The sequence below is a fragment of the Cololabis saira genome, chromosome 12 (assembly GCF_033807715.1).
Source record: "Cololabis saira isolate AMF1-May2022 chromosome 12, fColSai1.1, whole genome shotgun sequence".
In the NCBI taxonomy this organism is placed as follows: Eukaryota; Metazoa; Chordata; class Actinopteri; order Beloniformes; family Belonidae; genus Cololabis; species Cololabis saira.
The window spans coordinates 46,781,687-46,802,580 of record NC_084598.1 but is presented as its reverse complement, the minus strand read 5'-3'; the positions used below and the strand labels follow the sequence as shown (position 1 = coordinate 46,802,580).

At 47.2% G+C, this 20,894-nt stretch overlaps 1 protein-coding gene across 1 annotated transcript in view; it reads right to left on the bottom strand.

Moving 5' to 3' along the window:
* vps13d (vacuolar protein sorting 13 homolog D) overlaps nt 1-20,894 on the bottom strand; it is a 146,609-nt gene that overhangs the window by 28,052 nt on the left and 97,663 nt on the right. The window contains 11 exon segments of the mRNA XM_061736938.1: nt 2,435-2,543; nt 2,626-2,783; nt 3,080-3,182; nt 6,636-6,871; nt 7,323-7,446; nt 8,125-8,300; nt 9,598-9,728; nt 10,515-10,657; nt 11,032-11,158; nt 13,106-13,297; nt 20,105-20,355. Coding sequence (XP_061592922.1) covers nt 2,435-2,543; nt 2,626-2,783; nt 3,080-3,182; nt 6,636-6,871; nt 7,323-7,446; nt 8,125-8,300; nt 9,598-9,728; nt 10,515-10,657; nt 11,032-11,158; nt 13,106-13,297; nt 20,105-20,355 — 1,750 coding nt within the window.

The window sequence follows — 20,894 nt, the reverse complement described above, 5'->3', positions numbered from 1 at the left end:
AGGGAACTTGAGGGGCATTAGGAGAACTTGAGGGGAATTTGAGGGGGCATTAGGAGAACTTGAACTTGAGGGGGCATTAGGAGAACTTGAAGGGAACTTGAGGGGCATTAGGAGAACTTGAAGGGGAATTAGGAGAACTTGAAGGGAACTTGAGGGGCATTAGGAGAACTTGAAGGGAACTTGAGGGGCATTAGGAGAACTTGAAGGGAACTTGAGGGGCATTAGGAGAACTTGAGGGGAATTTGAGGGGGCATTAGGAGAACTTGAACTTGAGGGGGCATTAGGAGAACTTGAAGGGAACTTGAGGGGCATTAGGAGAACTTGAAGGGAACTTGAAGGGGCATTAGGAGAACTTGAAGGGAACTTGAGGGGGCATTAGGAGAACTTGAGGGGGCATTAGGAGAACTTGAAGGGACCTTGAGGGGGCATTAGGAGAACTTGAGGGGAACTTGAAGGGGCATTAGGAGAACTTGAGGAGAACTTGAGGGGGCATTAGGAGAACTTGAAGGGAACTTGAGGGGGCATTAGGAGAACTTGAGGGGAACTTGAGGGGGCATTAGGAGAACTTGAAGGGGCATTAGGAGAACTTGAAGGGAACTTGAGGGGGCATTAGGAGAACTTGAAGGGAACTTGAGGGGCATTAGGAGAACTTGAAGGGAACTTGAAGGGGCATTAGGAGAACTTGAGGGGGCATTAGGAGAACTTGAAGGGGAATTAGGAGAACTTGAAGGGAACTTGAGGGGCATTAGGAGAACTTGAAGGGAACTTGAGGGGCATTAGGAGAACTTGAAGGGAACTTGAGGGGCATTAGGAGAACTTGAGGGGGATTTGAGGGGGCATTAGGAGAACTTGAACTTGAGGGGGCATTAGGAGAACTTGAAGGGAACTTGAGGGGCATTAGGATAACTTGAAGGGAACTTGAGGGGCATTAGGATAACTTGAAGGGAACTTGAGGGGCATTAGGAGAACTTGAGGGGAATTTGAGGGGGCATTAGGAGAACTTGAACTTGAGGGGGCATTAGGAGAACTTGAGGGGGCATTAGGAGAACTTGAAGGGAACTTGAGGGGCATTAGGAGAACTTGAAGGGGAACTTGAAGGGGCATTAGGAGAACTTGAGGGGGCATTAGGAGAACTTGAAGGGAACTTGAAGGGGCATTAGGAGAACTTGAGGGGGCATTAGGAGAACTTGAAGGGAATTTGAGGATGCATTAGGAGAACTTGAACTTGAGGGGCATTAGGAGAACTTGAGGGGAACTTGAAGGGGCATTAGGAGAACTTGAGGAGAACTTGAGGGGGCATTAGGAGAACTTGAAGGGAACTTGAGGGGGCATTAGGAGAACTTGAGGGGGCATTAGGAGAACTTGAAGGGAACTTGAGGGGGCATTAGGAGAACTTGAGGGGAACTTGAGGGGGCATTAGGAGAACTTGAAGGGGCATTAGGAGAACTTGAAGGGAACTTGAGGGGGCATTAGGAGAACTTGAAGGGAACTTGAGGGGCATTAGGAGAACTTGAAGGGAACTTGAAGGGGCATTAGGAGAACTTGAGGGGGCATTAGGAGAACTTGAAGGGAACTTGAGGGGCATTAGGAGAACTTGAAGGGAACTTGAGGGGCATTAGGAGAACTTGAGGGGAATTTGAGGGGGCATTAGGAGAACTTGAACTTGAGGGGGCATTAGGAGAACTTGAAGGGAACTTGAGGGGCATTAGGAGAACTTGAAGGGGAATTAGGAGAACTTGAAGGGAACTTGAGGGGCATTAGGAGAACTTGAAGGGAACTTGAGGGGCATTAGGAGAACTTGAGGGGAATTTGAGGGGGCATTAGGAGAACTTGAACTTGAGGGGGCATTAGGAGAACTTGAAGGGAACTTGAGGGGCATTAGGAGAACTTGAAGGGGAACTTGAAGGGGCATTAGGAGAACTTGAGGGGGCATTAGGAGAACTTGAAGGGAACTTGAAGGGGCATTAGGAGAACTTGAAGGGAACTTGAGGGGGCATTAGGAGAACTTGAAGGGAACTTGAGGGGCATTAGGAGAACTTGAAGGGGAACTTGAAGGGGCATTAGGAGAACTTGAGGGAGCATTAGGAGAACTTGAAGGGAACTTGAAGGGGCATTAGGAGAACTTGAAGGGAACTTGAGGGGGCATTAGGAGAACTTGAAGGGAACTTGAGGGGCATTAGGAGAACTTGAAGGGGAACTTGAAGGGGCATTAGGAGAACTTGAGGGAGCATTAGGAGAACTTGAAGGGAACTTGAAGGGGCATTAGGAGAACTTGAAGGGAACTTGAGGGGGCATTAGGAGAACTTGAGGGGGCATTAGGAGAACTTGAAGGGAACTTGAGGGGGCATTAGAAGAACTTGAGGGGGCATTCGGAGAACTAGAAGGAACTTGAGGGGGCATTAGGAGAACTTGAAGGGAACTTGAGGGAACCTACCTGCACCACCAGCCGAGGGAGGCCGCAGGTCAACATCCCGGAGTCGAAGTACCAGGTCTGGGTGGTGCTTCTCCTGGAGTCAGGCCGACGTAGCATCAGGGGCTCAAAGCTGCAGACAGGAAGTAGGTGGTGAGACAGGAAGGAGGTGAGACAGGAAGTCCTCCCGGCGGCGGTAACTCCCGGTAACTCACCTGTTGTCACTGACGGCCGCTAGTCCCGCGATGTCCAGCACCAGGGACGAATCCAGGGGACGAGGCTGGGCCGGCTTGCTCTGGGGGGGAGACGAGCCCTCGTGGCAGAGCATCCCGGACCCGGTCATCCTCCACAGCTGGGACCGCTTACCGGGCTCCTACACGTTAATAACACGTTAATAACACCGTTAATAACACGTTAATAACCAGCCGGTCATCCTCCACAGCTGGGACCGCTTACCTGGCTCCTACACGTTAATAACACCGTTAATAACACTGTTAATAACACGTTAATAACACGTTAATAACACGTTAATAACCAGCCCGTCATCCTCCACAGCCGGGACCGCTTCCCTGGCTCCTACCGGTTAATAACATTAATAGCCGGTCCATTAATAACCATTATTAACCCTGTTAATAACCGGTCCAGACACCGGGAAGCCCTCCCTCGTACCTTCTTCCTGAGGACGACCCGCTGTGTCTTTGGTTCCACGTCCAGAACCAGCTGAGCGCTGCTGACCAGGCGCTTCTTCCCCACCGGCCGGCGGTCGGCCGTCCTGCGGAAAAAACCACCAAAACGACCAATCAGAGCCGCCTACCGCTGACCAATCAGAGCCCGGGGAGGCGGTTGTGGGCGTGTCCTCAGGTCTTATTTCAACATTTCGACTTTTTTCTCGAAATTGTACTTCAACATTAATCTCGACATTTCGACTTTTTTCTCAACACTTCAACATTAATCTCAACATTTTGAATTGACATTTCAACTTATTTCACAACATTTCGACTTTTTACACGACATTTCGACTTTTTCCTCAACATTGTAGGATTAATCCGGACATTAGGACTTTTTTTTCGAAGTGCATAATGAAGATATATATATATATATATATATATATATATATATATATATATATATATATATATATATATATATATATATATTCAATTCAATTTTTTTTTTTATTTATATAGCGTCTAATACAACAGAGTTGTCTCTAGACGCTTTACAGAGACCCAAACCCAGAACATGACCCCCGAGCAGTTATTACATAAACAATGGCAGGTAAAAACTCCCCTAGTGGGAGAAAAACCTTAAGCCAAACAGTGGCAAGGAAAAACTCCCCTTTAGGAGGGAAGAAACCTTGAGCAGGACCAGGCTCATCAGGGGGGACCCTCCTGCCGAGGGCCAGACTGGACTATATATATATTTATATATATATTAGGGATGCAACGGTTCTCGGTATAAAACCGAACCGTTCGGTTCGCCCTCCACGGTTCAATACGCCCATGTGTGCCGCGGATTTTCGGTTTTGCCATTCATTTTGCATTAATGCTTTACAATCCGCGTGTTTTTGTGCCTGTCAGCTGCTGCAGAACAGCGCTCCGCGAGTCACTGCTGTAGCTCCGCCCACTCCCCGCTCACACAGAGCAGACACGGAGCGGGGGAGTTGAGAGAAAAAAGTTAGAAGAAGCGCCGGCTTCATTCAAATCTCCGGTGGCATCATTTCGGTTTCGCTGTTGGTTACAACGACGGTGGAGTGAAAACAGTTAACGAAGCTTTTACTGTCTGTAATGATTGTTTGAGACCGGCTAGTGGAAGATCAGAGTCTCCGCCTGGTGAGTGAAACGTTACACTGAGCAGGCGGAGACGGCTCTGATCGGGCCGGTTTATTTACAGGAAGGAAACGAACAGCTTTACAGTCATAAACAAAGGCAGACTCCAACTCGAACGTCTCGGGCAAAACTCCCCCAATAATTAAATTAAAACACCTGAAAAAAACCTGAGGTTCAGCCCTCCCTCCCTCTCCCTCCGCCACCACCGGCTCCTTCATGACATCACGTGCATTACTGTGACCGGCAGAGAGACGAGAGAATTCAGGCTGATCTCCCCAACTTTGTAACTCTCCCATATCAGGATCAAGCTACAATATTTTGTAATATTGTAATAATTATAAATATAATAATTTACAATATTTTCGCGGAGGGAAACCGTCCTCCGCTCGCGTCGGACGGTTCACGTCCATATATTTCTGATAATGTACCTCGTCGGGCATTATCCCTTACGTATTTAGTAGTGTAAAATGTACTTACTGTACTGAGTTGTCAAGATTAAGAGGCTGTTGACTATAAAGAATTATAGTAATTTACATTTTGAAAAGTGATGAGAGAAATAAACAGATAATTTTGGGAAAAAAAGCTCTCTTCATGCACATAAAGGCTGATTTATGGTTCCTCGTTACACCAACGCAGAGCCTACGGCGTAGGGTACGTGGCGGCGCGCACCCCTACGCCGTAGGCTCTGCGTCGATTTAACCCAGAACCATAATTTAGGTTTAATTTAAACCGAAACCGAACCGAAACCGTGGCCTAAAAACCGAAACCGAAACCGAAACCGAACCGTGGGCTACCTGAACCGTTGCACCCCTAATATATATATATATATATGTATATATAAAACCCCAGGTCTTACTGGTCGCTTTTTCGGCCATCTGGAACGCATTGGGAGAACTTTGGGGCCTCACCACTCGCACACCGTTACTCGAAAAATTCTGAACCGATTTAGAAAGTTGTAGGCCCTGAATTTAACTACAGTCCTGTGGATTTTCAGAGCGATCGCACAAATAGTTTTCGCACGAAGTGAAAAAACATTTCAAAATTTCCGAACTAATGGGGAGATTTTCCCATGTACGTGTGTGGCGCGGAATGTCACACTGTGGATGGGAGGAAGGAAAAAAAAAAGCCAAAATTCACCTTTTTCTGAGTCACCTAACTTTCTCATACCTGCATGTAGAAATGTCATTCAAACTTCAAAACGGAGGAAAACGTCTCTTCTCTCCAAAACACCAAACCAAACACCAAAGTTTTCTCCTAAGATGTACACTTTTCAAGATACGAGCACTCAAGCGAGGACTGGAAATCACCTTTTCGTCAAATCTAGAGTGCGGGTGTCGGTTGCTAGAGTGGGAGAAACAGTAAAAAATAACCTGAATTTTTATTTTTATTTCGAGCTCACGGCCAAACTGTAAAAAGGAGACAAATAATTTTTGGTCAGAATGTAGACATAGGTGTTGGGATTCATAAAATGTGACTTTGACAGGCGGGGTATGCACAAAATTTAAACGGGGGGCTAGAGCGGTGCCAATACCTGCCTCAGTCCCCATTGGCTGTAATGTAATCAAAAGTTTTCTTCAAAAGAATCTCACTCTGTCTTCGCACTGACCTTACTCACTCATTTTAAGGAATATATGAATAAAATTAAGATTGTCAGAATCTGCCGGGTTCTGCGTCTCTCACAATGTTTTCGTTTTTCTGCTACGAGCTACGGTTTGATCACAAATCGGAGTTATTTGAGACCTTGTCAGAAGCCAAAATCTGGGTTTTTCTCACAGCCAAACTGGAAAGTTCTGAAGTCGAGGTTCTTGTTGTATATATATATATATATATATATATATATATATATATATATATATATTTTATATATATTAAATAACCCCCCCCACAAACACACACACACACACACACACACACACACACACACACACACACACACACACACACACACACACACACACACACACACACACACACACACACACAAACACACACACACACACACACACACACACACACACACACACACACACACACACACACACACACACACACTATAACTTTTGAATGGTTTGACATAGAGAGTCGTGGGTGGTGTCATCAGACTCGGTATTGGGTCCTTGACCATAATTGGTGCAAATTAGCCCCGTCCCTTCTTCTGATTGGTCGATATGTGATAGTTCCTATTTTCTGCAATAACTTTTGAATGGTTTGATAAAGGAAATGTCATCAAAATCGCAATCATCCGGCAGTAGTCCCGTGGCACTTCTAAATTTCCAGGGAATTTTATGTCTAGTTATAATTATTGTTATTACTGGGAGAATGTGTGCGCTGCGGTGATGTAGATGAAGTTCTCGTAGTACAGCTTTAATTATTATTATTATTATTATTGATCTTACTGGGAGAATGTGTGCGCGGCTGCGATGTAGATGAAGTTCTCGTAGTAAAGCTTGTTGTATTCCCTGAAGAAGTTCATGTCGGCCGTGACCTCGGACGACCCGGCTCCCTTCACCGTCAGCGTCAGGTACGGCGGCAGCGTGGGCTCGTCCACCGCGTAGTCCAGAACCGAGCCCGCTTTCACCTCCGTGTGCAGACGCAGGTCAGCCACGGCGTGCTGCCAGAACTGGATTGGAACCTGAAACCATTAACACAGTTAAACCAGAACTGGATCGGAACCTGCAACCGTTAATCAGCGGGCCGTTAAACCAGACATGAAACAACAAGACCAGACTCTGAACTCTGTAGCATCGCTGCATTGGCTACCCGTAAAATTCAGAATCCAATTTAAAATTTTAATACTTGCGTATAAAGCCCAAAACGGCTCAGCTCCGCAGTATTTGCAAGACCTGATAGTGCCTTATGTTCCTGGCAGAGCTCTCCGCTCTCAGAGTGCAGGTTTACTCGTAGTTCCTAGAGAATCTAAATGTAGTATCCAAATGTAGATTTGGAGGGCGGGCGTTAGCCTGACCTCTGATGAGTTAGCCTGACCTCTGATGAGTTAGCCTGACCTCTGACCTCTAGCTTTACCTCGGTCACGTTAGCCTGACCTCTGATGAGTTAGCCTGACCTCTGACCTCTAGCTTTACCTCGGTCATGTTGTCGACGCGCAGCGGCGGCGGCAGCTGCTCCGTGTTGGTGAAGGAGATCTGGTACGTCGCCCCCTTCAGGCTGATCTCTGTCCGCAGGAAGAAGCAGTTTCCCAGAGTGTCCCTGTCCAACACAGACCAACATTTCAGTTTCGGCGTTCCTGCTAGCGGTGTTCCTGCTAGCGGTGCTCCTGCTAACGGCGTTCCTGCTAACGGTGTTCCTGCTAACGGCGTTCCTGCTAACGGCGTTCCTGCTAACGGCGTACCTGCTAGTGGAGTTCCTGCTAACGGCGTACCTGCTAGCGGTGTTCCTGCTAACGGAGCTCCTGCTAACGGTGCTCCTGCTAACGGTGTTCCTGCTAACGGCGTTCCTGTTAACGGCGTACCTGCTAACGGCGCTCCTCACCTCATGTTGATGTGGAAGCTCTTGGGCTTGTTGACTGCTAAGCTAACGGCTAACCTCATGTTGACGTGGAAGCTCTTGGGCTTGTTGACTGCTAAGCTAACGGCTAACCTCATGTTGACGTGGAAGCTCTTGGGCTTGTTGACCGCTAAGCTAACGGCTAACCTCATGTTGACGTGGAAGCTCTTGGGCTCGTTGACCTTTAGGCTAATGGCACTAACGGCTAACCTCATGTTGACGTGGAAGCTCTTGGGCTTGTTGACCGCTAGGCTAACGGCTAACCTCATGTTGACGTGGAAGCTCTTGGGCTCGTTGACCTTTAGGCTAACGGCGCTAACGGCTAACCTCATGTTGACGTGGAAGCTCTTGGGCTTGTTGACCGCTAGGCTAACGGCTAACCTCATGTTGACGTGGAAGCTCTTGGGCTTGTTGACCTCGAACCCTCCGCTCCAGGTGCATTCTGGGACGTCCATCAGCCGGACACAGAGCAGCTGGTCGTAGTCGTTCCGGGGCCAGTGGAAAACCACGCTGGAGCCGGGGAGGCTGGAGATGTAGCCCTCGGGGTTGGACGTGCCCTGGAGGAGACATGGAGGAATGTGAGGAAACCAGGACCAACGAGGTCCTCCAGACCAGGACCAACAAGGACCTCCAGACCAAGACTAAGGTGAGGCTGGAGATGTAGCCGTCGGCACAGCACATCCAAGTGATCGCCGCGGCTTTGTGGCGCTCGAAACCCGGAGACTGTTGGGGGGGGGGGGCTGATAACAGGGGGGCCCGAGGAAGGCGTTGAGTTGAGGGAGGTGGTTATCAGTAAGTGTGTGTGTAGCGGTAAGTCTGTGAACTTCGCTCAGAGCTGCTCCTCAGCCAATGTCCTTGATGTTATCAGACGGCTCGGTCAGTTCTGAAACAGGTCCACAGATGTTCCTGAGAGGGGAGGGCTAGTGGGGGCAGAGTCACCTTGTTTACATTCCACCAGGGAGATTGTGACCAGAGCGATCGGGCAAACCGCCCTGTCAAGGTCAGATTATAGAATCAACAATTATATTGCAAACAGGCACACTCAGTAATTTTCCGTCTGCCTTCAGTCTCTGGTTCATCAATGGCGACTCCAATCAGATGAATTTGTGATCAATTCCCGCCAAGCCGAGCTTCCAACTTCTCCAAGGTCTTATCCATCTTGCCAATGAGCTCAAAGACGCCGCCAGCCTGAGATTCTGTTCAAGAATCACATCCAGCTTACGGCTTTGCTCCCCCAACGTTAAAGTCTGAGTGTTGATCACCTTGCTTGATCCTTCAGCCACGTCCGGCAGCTCTGAAAGAGCCAGAACAGCTGTCGACGACTTACACGTTTGTCGGTAGACCAGGAATCCTCCTCCTCCAATTAGGAGAAATCCTGCTATCATAAATCCAATTATGAAGCATCTTCAACGTCCTCGACAGACAGAATCACCAAACACAACGGTTTCCAATGTTTCCAGGAATCCATTGTGTATCCAGCAAAAAATGTCCCATCGGGGCAGGAGGGCTCCCTTACCCCCTGACTTCTTGTCGCAAAAATGTAGAGTTGTAGAGTTTCGGAGGAGTGAAAAGGAGAGACTCTGAAGACGAGACAGGACAAAAGCAGTAGCAGGGCAGATGGTTAAGGGAGAGGAGCAGAAAAAGCGTCCGCCTTCGCCGAGAGCCGGAAGAAGAAACAGGAAGGATGTGAAGTTCTAAGGAAACCGCAGACTAAAGGGACTAACAGGTTCCTCAGAGGTCCCTCTCCAAACTACTCCCAAGTTACTCCAGGTTCCCAGAACTAGTTCTTTAGTTCTTGGTCTCTCCACCCCCCCACCCCCGACCCCTCCTCCACCCCCTAGCCTTCTTCCTCACCTTGCCTCTGGCAAACTCCCTCTGAGCGAAGGCTAGCTTGTGCGTGGAGCGGTTGTCCAGCAGGTAGCGGGGGGCAAAGGTCACGATGTGGGTGTCGCGGTACTGCCCTTTACCCTTCCTCACGCTGATGCCTGGGGACGAGGGAGAGAACGATGAAGGCAGGAGAAGCTGCGCAGGGCTGGACATGAGCTAGCTAACTGCTACATGAAGAATAGAAGCTAACTGCTATATGAAGAATAGAGGCTAACTGCTACATGAAGAATATCATGTAGCATAAGTGTTGATGCTCAAAGTCGTTATCCACCTTCTGTTCAGGGAACTTGGATCCCATCAAGGTTCTTCTAACAAGGTATGCTAACCTATGTTGTAGATGCTAACGGAGCTAGCGGAGTGCTAACATATGTTGTAGATGCTAACGGAGCTAGCGCAGTGCTAACCTATGTTGTAGATGCTAACGGAGCTAGCAGAGGGCTAACCTATGTTGTAGATGCTAACGGAGTGCTAACAGAGATGCTAACCTATGTTGTAGATGAGGCCGGGTCGGTTCCCTATGTTGTAGATGCTAACGGAGCTAGCGCAGTGCTAACCTATGTTGTAGATGCTAACGGAGCTGCTAACGGAGTGCTAACCTATGTTGTAGATGCTAATGGAGTGCTAACAGAGATGCTAACCTATGTTGTAGATGCTAACGGAGCTAGCGGAGTGCTAACCTAGGTTGTAGATGCTAACGGAGCTGCTAACCTATGTTGTAGATGCTAACGGAGCTGCTAACCTATGTTGTAGATGCTAACGGAGTGCTAACCTGTGTTGTAGATGCTAATGGAGCTGCTAACCTATGTTTTAGATGCTAACGAAGTGCTAACAGAGATGCTAACCTATGTTGTAGATGCTAATGGAGTGCTAACAGAGATGCTAACCTATGTTGTAGATGAGGCCGGGCCGGTTCCCGGGCTGGATCACCTTCACTGCTCGGACACCCCGACCTCCGTCCAGGGAGAAACCCTGACACCAGCCGGGAACCCCGTCTGGGTGGATCCCCTTACCGATCCGCATGGTGCACCTGGGGGGAAACAGGAAGTGGAGAAACAGGAAGTGAAGCCCCTACAGGTCAGGGGGGAGAGGGGACAGGGAAGTGCTGGCTGCTCCTTGTCCGTGTAGCAGAACAGCAGAGGTCAGGGTTAGGGGTCAGAGGTCAGGGTTAGGGGTCAGGGTTAAGGTCAGGGGTCACCTACATGGCCGGCTGCTCCTTGTCCGTGTAGCAGAACAGCAGAGGTCAGGGTTAGGGTCAGGGGTCAGAGGTCGGGGTTAGGGTCAGGGGTCAAAGGTCACCTACATGGCCGGCTGCTCCTTGTCCGTGTAGCAGAACAGCAGAGGTCAGTGTTAGGGGTCAGAGGTCAGGGTTAGGGGTCAGGGTTAAGGTCAGGGGTCACCTACATGGCCGGCTGCTCCTTGTCCGTGTAGCAGAACAGCAGAGGGCTCAGACTCCGGGCCAGTTCGTGCTCCTCAAACTGACCCGCCGCGTCCACCTTCCCGTTGTCCTGACGGAAGATCAGCGGCAGACCTGCAACCAGAGAGGATCATGGGAAATATCAGACCTGGAACCAGAGAGGATCATGGGAAATATCAGACCTGCAACCAGAGAGGATCATGGGAACTATCAGACCTGGAACCAGAGAGGATCATGGGAAATATCAGACCTGGAACCAGAGAGGATCATGGGAAATATCAGACCTGGAACCAGAGAGGATCATGGGAACTATCAGACCCGGGAATTAAAGAAGGACACTGGGTCTGGGGGATCATACCAGTCTTGTTGGGGGATCAGTACCGGTCTTGTTGAGCAGCCAGTAGGGGCAGTTAGATTAATCAAAGTTTTGAACTAGTTTCTGTCCTTATGAACCGTCACATGCTTTTGATTAAGAGGTTAAAACTGAAGGTTGCCCTGCTGACTTCTCGGTTTTGTCAATGAACCATTGTCAGTTGGACACATCTGTCCAAGACTTCCTGTTTTCAGGAGGGGACCCAAATTGACCTTTGCCCTGAAAACGATCACATGCTCTGAATAGATGGCAAGTTAGCCACTTCATGAGAGATACTCAGGGGGGGGTGACTGTCCTGGGAAAAGCTCACCCATTGTGTCTTTGGACGCATCTGTTTAGAGTTTCTGTTTTAGCCCCAGGAGGCATTCGACCCCAGTGACCTATGGTTTTTAAAGCTTAAGTTTCACATGTCACATGTGTGGCTAATTAAACCTCGATGTTTGACCTAAATCTCTAGGTAGTGTAAACTCTAGTGTGTTAGAGTCAGTAGTCATAGTTGCAGCTATAGAACAAAACTATAATAGTTAGTCTCAAATATAGCTTGGTGGTAGATATGCTGCTATAGGCTTATGCTGCAGGGGAGACATGATCCACTGGGCGGTGCCTCTCACCCTTCTTCTCCTCTCCTTTTCCCTTACTCTCTTCTCCATTACCATTTTTATTTATCATAAATATCTCATAACTATCATTTTTGTCCATCGTTCCTGTAGTTTCTTGTGCCGGCCCCCCTTTTTTCTCTTTTGTGCATGTTTGCAGGCTGGAGCCTCGGGAGCTGCGTTCTGGCCTGTGTTCCCGGCCCTCCCTCCCCTCTGGTCATCCCGTTGCTTCTTCCACCTGCCTACGTGGATGTCTGCTGTTGCTGCTTCCGCCTGCCTGCACCCCCCCCCCCCCTCTGGTCATCCCGCTGCTGCTTCCACCTGCCTGCTGTGTGCTGCTGACGTCCCTGACTCCCCCAGTCTGGCCTTCGGCAGGAGGGTCCCCCCTTATGAGCCTGGTCCTGGTCTCTTCCTCCTAAAGGGGAGTTTTTCTTGCCACTGTTTGGCTTAAGGTTTTTCTCCCACTATGGGAGTTTTTACCTGCCATTGTTTATATAATAATTGCTCGGGGGTTTATGTTTATGTTTATGTTCATGTTCTGGATCTCTGTAAAGCGTCTAGAGACAACATCTGTTGTATTAGACGCTATATAAATAAAATTGAATTGAATTGATGTGTGACTATCTGTTTACGTCCATTGTCCATTCATTGTCTACGAAATATGGTCATGTTCCTGTCACCCTTGCTGGATAAAAGCGTCATGCTGCAAGCAGCATGTTGGGAGAAGAGCTTGGGAGTTCTATGTGAGGGTCAGTGTGCCCTGCACTCCTCAGCTCTCTTCCCCAGACTTCTGCAGAAGCGCCTTGAAAATCATTCCACAGTCTCTGTGTCTTTCCTAAGTTATGAATTTATGTTATATTGATTTAGGAACCTAACAGCAGAGATCAGGATTTTACCGGTCTTGTTGAGCAGCCAGTACGGGGCAGAGATCAGGATCTTAGGGATCTTACCGGTCTTGTTGAGCAGCCAGTAGGGGCAGAGATCAGGATCTTAGGGATCTTACCGGTCTTGTTGAGCAGCCAGTAGGGGCAGAGATCAGGATCTTACCGGTCTTGTTCAGCAGCCAGTAGGGGGCAGAGATCAGGATCTTACCGGTCTTGTTGAGCAGCCAGTAGGGGGCAGAGATCAGGATCTTCAGGGCTCCCTGGGCTCTCAGGATGATCCGGATCGTCAGGCACAGCAGACGCTTGTTGGTGTCGTACAGCCTCATCCGGACCACGTAGTTCTGGGTTCCAGGAGGAATCAGCAGCTCCTTACACACCGGGAAGCTCTCCATGAGGACTCCTGAAAAAACAGGACCAGTTAGGGAGGTCTAAGGTCTCTCCATGAGGACGCCTGCAGACACCAGAACCAGTTAGGGAGGTCTAAGGTCTCCGAAGGGAGAAAAAATAAATTTTGTGTCCTGAAAATGCCCTAGAGTCCCAAAACACAGCTTTAGTTTTTAGTCAGCCACGCACCTGCTGTTTATCATAGCAAATGCCTGTTTTTCTGCGAGAAAGAGCCTGGTTCTTACGGGATTTCGGTCCTGTGTGAGCTGAAACTTATTTTGAGAGTTTGCGGACGGGGGGGCGAATAGGCCTCCCCCCCCCCCCCCCCTCTGCAAGGTGTTGAGGGAAAGGTATAAAGACGCGGTAGCCGGAAGTTCGGATTTAGAGTCTGCCGTGGGTCAGTGCAGGACGCCCGGCACGGTTTTTTCCTTGGCTTACTCTATCCGGACTGTCCCCGGCTCTCCAGTCCCGTGTCGAGGTAAGATAGGCCTTAGAAACCTTTGTAGTTGTGTGTGAGGAATATTGCTCTGCCTATTTGTGGGGGATAACCTGACACTTTATCCTAGTAAACTGGTAGTTTTGTGTGTTCTGCCATTTGCGGGGGGTAACTTGACACTTTATCCTAGCAAACTGGTAGTTCTGTGTGTTCTGCTATTTGCGGGGGATAACTTGGCAAATTATCCTAGCAAACTGGTAGTTTTGTGGATGTCTTCTATGTGAATGCTTGCTTTTTGCTAATAGTCGGGGATCCAGTCACTGAAAATTTGAGAGGACCTGTGATGTCATGCTATACTTTTTTTGTGTGTTTTTTCTATTAATTTGGCCATTAAGGTCCACAGAATGAGAGGCCTGCTCTGCCGGAAACATTGCGAAAAAAAGTTATGGCCATTTTTGTATACTGAAGCATGTATTTTTTGACTATGTGACGCAAACTAGGTTTATTTTCTTTAAGTGCTCAATAAGTTGGTTAGGCTGTCAATAAATGATTCCCAGATACACAGAACACATATGTGAACAACACCAAGTCAAGAAATACACTCACAAAGCCTTTTCTAATGATTTTTAGTCATTTTTTGTACAAAAAATACAACCGTTTTTTGCATTTTTCCCAATTCTTTCATCTTTACTTCAACAGTAATCAACTTTGCCATGGGTTATGACATAAGCCAATGTCTCATTATTGTCAACAATCTTAATAGTCATTCCACAAAAAATATTATTAAAATCAAGCCTATATTAAAGAAACTGTGGTGACTTTATTACCCTTATGCTCAAAATTCCCAGAGACTTTTTTTGTTGTTGAAAAAAACTGTACCCTCCCAAAAAAACAAATTCAAAACATATATACATTTTTATAGGAAAATAAACAGTTGTGCACAGTAGATTTGTTATGTATTAGTAAAAAAGGAAAAACATTGGCTGAATAAAATAAAGATACGTCTAATATCACAAAAATTAAAATGATCAGGAAAATAAAAACAACGGATTAACTCACTCACTCTCACTGTCTTCGAGCGTGAGTTCAACTCGTGAACATTTGTTCGGGTCCCCAGTGCAGAGACACGCAATAACACACTTGACACCGGCTCTTGCACAGGGGCATCCTCGGGCACACTTGCTTTTCTTACAGTGGCAGTATTTGCTGCGCTTGCGATGTGCAGGTTTTGCATCCTTCAGCATCATTTTTGCCACTAGCTTACCACTGACAAGCTCTCTGCCAAAGTTTGTTGCCACAGGGTAATTTGGCTGAGACATGTGTGCCCTCTTACATATAACCAACTGATGCAGAGCTCTGAGAAGGTGTAATTGGAAGGCATCTTCAGTAGGTGGAAGGCAACGCATGTCTCCTTTGACGTTGCCAAAAAGATGGACCCGCAGTGCATCCAAGTTACCACTGAAGTCACTCCTGTCATACAGTGAAGCCATGTATCGTCTGGCTGCTGTCACAACATCTTCGGTAAAATTCAGACTTTCCCCAGAGTCACCGTATTGGCCCAGAGGCAGAAGATCCTTCAGTTGATCAACAGTGGCTTTGTAGGCACGCCTTTTCCCTCTTCTGTAAAAGTAACTCACTGTGTCACATCCGGTTAGTATATAGGTGCTGAGGAGTATGGATGAAAGATTTGAAGCTTCAACACTGTACTTCACTGCCAGGGCATCCACAATTGCATGAGCAGGTAGGTAGGTATCCATCTTCTTTACCCATAGCTCCTGTAGGTCATCCATGTGTGTGATGTAATATATGCACATCATGATTACATCTGTGTCAGTGGTGCAGATGTTGTGCTGAGTATGCAATATGGGCAAACATCCTGGTATCTGCCTCCTCGTGCTTCTCACAGGACAGTTCTGGAAGCTCAACCTGACAATCTGCTGCTAACAGAACAGTGCGACCAGGATCACAGAAAAGTCCACCGAGAATAAGTGTACATCCAGGAGGAAGTAATTTGTGCTGAGCAGCCCATGTTTCTCCCATATAGTTCAGCAGGTTCTGATTTTGAACAAATCCTTTCCATTCCGGTAAAGCAAGTGTATCATGTGGCTTGTACTCCTTCATCTTGCTGGGGCAAGTCTTCATTCTCTTCTCTCGTTCCTCTCCTTTCAGACTTTCAGCTGGAGAGACATCATATCGATCACCAACAAAGTGGATGCAGTCACAGTTGTCGGTGATACCACTAAGGAGATGCTTCAGATACTTTGCTTGCAGTTCATGGAAGGTGCTGCTACCAAGATGTTGGTGACACTGGATGAATCAACTACCATTACAACAGGCTTGTCGAATGTGGGAAATCTGTCCACTTCACACTATGAGCTGCCAAGGGATGTCTTGGTCGCAGCCAAGTAGTTACGCATGGCATAACCTTGGTCAAGGGATGGATCTGGCTCAAACAGGGAAGCTGGGCAACTTGTCCACTCATGACCAAAGACTTCTACCTTCTTGTCTTCATCCAAGTCCTGCACAAAGTACAGGTTTCGTACAACAGCACTCTCTTCCTGGTAGACCTTCTTGGCTTTGAGAGCCATGGACATTGTCTTTTTTGTCTTTGCTGCAAATGTGGCAAGTTTCATTGGGGCTATTTTCTCACTGTATGTTTTTCTTGCTGCAGCCAGTGCCTCCAATCCTTTTTCATGGGCGTACACCAAGTCTGCAGATGCAGATTTGTGGCCTGTTGAAATGTTAAGCAGCTCCTGTTCTTCACACATGAAGGGATTGATCATCTGGTTTTTGACTACATCTGTTATTTTCAGAACACTTTCTGTGTCCTTTTGTCCTTGGCTTTTGGAGTCTTCATGGTGTTTGGTGTCCAGGTGTACCATAGCTTTTGTCTGCTCTGATACCGCTGTCAGACATGGAAGAGCTCGCAAGTATTTCTCCATGGCTGCTGGCTGCTGACTGATGCCCGTGAAGAGTTTTGTTTTGGCATCACGGTTGTATGTTTTCTCAAGTGCCATGTCTGTCCAGACACCATTGAAACGACCTTCAGTTTGATGCACAGTAAAGTTCCCATTCTTGAATTCTCTATGGACCTCCGGAGCCAGTGTAGGTAGGCTTCTCATGGCTTCCAAATAGTGAGGCAAGCAAGATACATACTTGTAGTGGCCAGCAGCTACAAGGTATGGTAGCATCCTTTCTACTTCAGCCAGGTGTTCCTCCCACAGGCCTGCACGCTCAGCATGGATGAATCGCTTCAGAATCATCACCATGTCCATGTACATTATCCAGAGCTTTGAGGTAGGTGAAGTACATGTGTCATCAAACTCTGCCATCAAACACGACAGCTCTTTCAGCTGGTCAGTTGCATCAGCACATGCAGCAGATGCCTTCTCCTCATCCTTTTCTGACAGGGCGTCTAGGAGTAGCTGGACATTGATGGTAAGTGCAGATATGCACTCCGGGTCCTTCTCTTCAATGATCAACAATTTGGAAAATGCTTCCCAGTGTAGGGCAAACATGGCTGCATGTACCATATTGTGGGAACGCAGCATTGCATAGTAGTCTTTCCCACTGATGATCTTGTTTGCTGTTCCACGGAGACAAACATCAGCTTCTACCATGATGTCTTCGATTCCAGTTGCCTGCATGAAATGCCCAATTGCTTTAAGGAAATTTTGAGCAATATGAAATCCACCCATGCGCAAGATAACTTGCATACATCTGAGGGTTCTTCTTTTGCAGACCCAGAACCACTTCATAGATTGCTTGGTCACATGTAATGGTGGTGAACTCTTGGCCTTGTTTTCTGGACACATCCATGCAGTATTGGACTGACTGTTCAACCACATCTGGGTCTGTTGGAGACTTGGGAAAGAAAGGCCCATAGCCAATCACAGTTGCAGGGGTAGCAGCTGGGATGAGAAATGCCTGGAATGAACTCCATGTTGGAGCGGTGCAGCTTGGTTTCAGATCCCTCCAAGAGAACAGTAGGGCAGATATGCACCAAATGCCACAACATGCTCAGGTGGTTAAGAGGTTCAGCTAGACACATGGGTAGCTTAGGCTCTGTTTCAACTCCAACCAGAGAACGACTCTTTTGACGATCTTTGAGACTCAGGTGGCTATCCTTGGTTTGAAATGGCTGAGAAGGGCCCAGGGATGCTTGGCGGGTTTTCAGCAACGGTAAACAAGGCTTTGGCGTGGGATCTTCATTAGGATCCTTGTACTGGAATATGACATGTGTTGTGCCATGTAATGCTATATTCCATTAACAGCTTAAAATGTCTATTGCCTTTAGTTTTTTGTTTTATTTTTATTTTTTCTTTTGCTCTTAGAATTTTGAGCATAAGGGTAATAAAGTCAACACAGTTCCTTTGATTTAGGCTTGATTTTAATAATGTTTTTTGTGGAATGACTTTTAAGATTGATGAAAATAATGAGACATTAGCTGATGTCATAACCCATGGCAAAGTTGATTACTATTGAAGTGAAGATGAAAGTATTGGGAAAAATGCAAAAAACGGGTGTATTTTTTGTACAAAAAATGACTAAAAATCAGTAGAAAAGGCTTTGTGAGTGTATTTTTTGACTTGGTGTTGTTCACATATGTGTTCTGTGTATCTGGGAATCATTTATTGACAGCCTAACCAACTTATTGAGCACTTAAAGAAAATAAACCTAGTTCGCGTCACCCAGTCAAAAAATACATGCTTCAGTATACAAAAATGGCCATAACTTTTTTTCGCAATGTTTCCGGAAGAGCAGGCCTCTCATTCTGTGGACCTTAATGACCAAATTAATAGAAAAAACACACAAAAAAAGTATAGCATGACATCACAGGTTCAACCCATTTTCAAGAGCTTTTGGGCATGTGGATCCCCGACTATAATAAATGTATTCATATCTTATAGCAAAGGCGAGGTGTGTGTGTGTGATTCATTTTGGTACAGCCGACCCCTCCTAGAACCTAGATTTCTCCCAAAACAGTCTCTCCATGAGGACGCCTGCAGACACCAGAACCAGGAGTTAGGGAGGGTTTAAGGAAAGGTCTCTCCATGAGAGACTCCTCCGGCTCTCGGGGAAGGCAGACGCTTTTCTGCTCCTCTCCCTTATCTGCCTGCCCTGCTGCTGCTTTTGTTTGTCTCGTCTTCAGAGTCTCTCCTTTTCACTCCTCCCAAACTCTACAATCATGGAATTGATTAACTGGTCTCTCAGCACAATTGACCACATTTTTGCGACAAGAAGTCAGGGGGTAAGGGAGCCCTCCTGCCCCGACGGGATGTTTGTTGCTGGATACACAATGGATTCCTGGAAACATTGGAAACCGTTGTGTTTGGTGATTCTGTCTGTCGAGGACGTTGAAGATGCTTCATAATTGGATTTATGATAGCAGGATTTCTCTTGATCAGAGGAGGGGGATTCTTGGTCTACCGACAAACGCGTAAGTCGTTGACAGCTGTTCTGGCTCTTTCAGAGCTGCCGGACGTGGCAGAGCTGACCCCAGCTCTGCGACTAACACTCAGACTTTAACGTTGGGGGAGCAAAGCCGTAAGCTGGATGCGATTCTTGAACAGAATCTCAGGCTCTCCATGAGGACTCCTGCAGACACCCGAAGTCTTTGAGCTCATTGGCAAAATGGATAAAACCTTGGAGAAGTTGGAAGCTCGGCTTGGCGGGAAGTGATCTCAAATTCGTCTGATTGGAGTCGCCATTGATGAACCAGAGACTGAAGGCAGACGGAAAATTACTGAGTCTGTCTGTTTGCAATATAATTGTTGATTCTATAATCTGATCTTGACAGGGCGGTTTTTGGCCGATCGCTCTGGTCACAATCTCCCTGGTGGAATGTAAACAAGGTGGCTCTGCCCCCACTAACCCTCCCCTCTCAGGAACATCTGTGGACCTGTTTCAGAACTGACCGAGCCGTCTGATAACATCAAGGACATTGGCTGAGAGCAGCTCTGAGTGAAGTTCATGGACTTACCGCTTACACACACTTACTGATAACCACCTCCCTCATTCCCTTCATTCACCCCCATACCAATGCAAGTTATGATGTTGTTTTGTCGTGTGTGTATGTTGCTTTTCTGTGCTGAGGTGTTTTTTTTTTAACCTTGACACTAGGTATTTATACACAGTGTGAAGATAATTTTTTTCCCTCCTCCTCCATCCCAGTGTCATCCTTACTCTAAAAATCGCGTCCGTATTAACGGTGCCATCGGTGTGAACCAGAGTCAAGTTCTCTCGTCTGATTCATACCTGACTTGGCAATAAAGCTTTTTCTGATTCTGATTCTGATGAGGACTCCTGCAGACACTAGAACCAGTTAGGGAGGTTCTGGAGGAACCAGGGACTGGTTCCTACCTAGCTCCAGGTTCTGGTTCCTACCTAGCTCAAGGTTCTGGGACGTGTCGGCCCGGTGCAGCACGGCCTCCTTTCCGGGCCTGAGCGACCCGGCGACGCCGGTTCCCTTGACGTAGAAGCTGAGCTCGCAGGGCAGCAGGTTAGCTAGCACCAGGGTGGGCAGCAGGAAGACGGTGTGGCCCGGCTGGCGGTAGATCTGCTGGGACCCGCCCGAGACCGGTCGCCGGGCCGGCTGCTGGTCCGGGTAGTTCTCCTTCTTGATGACCACGCAGAACCTGGAACAGAACAGAACCTGGATCAGAACCTGGATCAGAACCTGGACCGGGTAGCTCTCTTTCTGGAGGAAAGGTTCCCAGTGGAGGCAGCTGAAGGAACCTGGGAACCAAAACTAGGGATGCCCCGATACCGATACTGCTCTCATAAACTCGTACCCGCAAAAGTACGACCATCAGGTTGGCATGATGGTTTAATGAGGCTAAATAACAGGCTTTTCTCTTCAATATATTGTTAGAATCATTTGTTTCAGATGTTCTGGAATTATTTTCTGTATAGAAATTGAATTTCGTGTTCAAAAAGTCTTTTTTCAAACTTGAGTATTGAAAAAGAGGGTCGTCTTATAATTAGAGTTGTCTTATATTTGGGCCGATAAGGTATATGTTTGATATTTTCTTAAATGTAAACAAAGTGCCAGTGAAAGATTATTTAAAATAGTTATTCTACTCATTTTATTTATTTTTAATGAAAAAACCTGTTTTCACATTCATTGCATTTTTCATTGGATTTTTAGCCTCGTTATTTTTGTGGCAGAAGTATC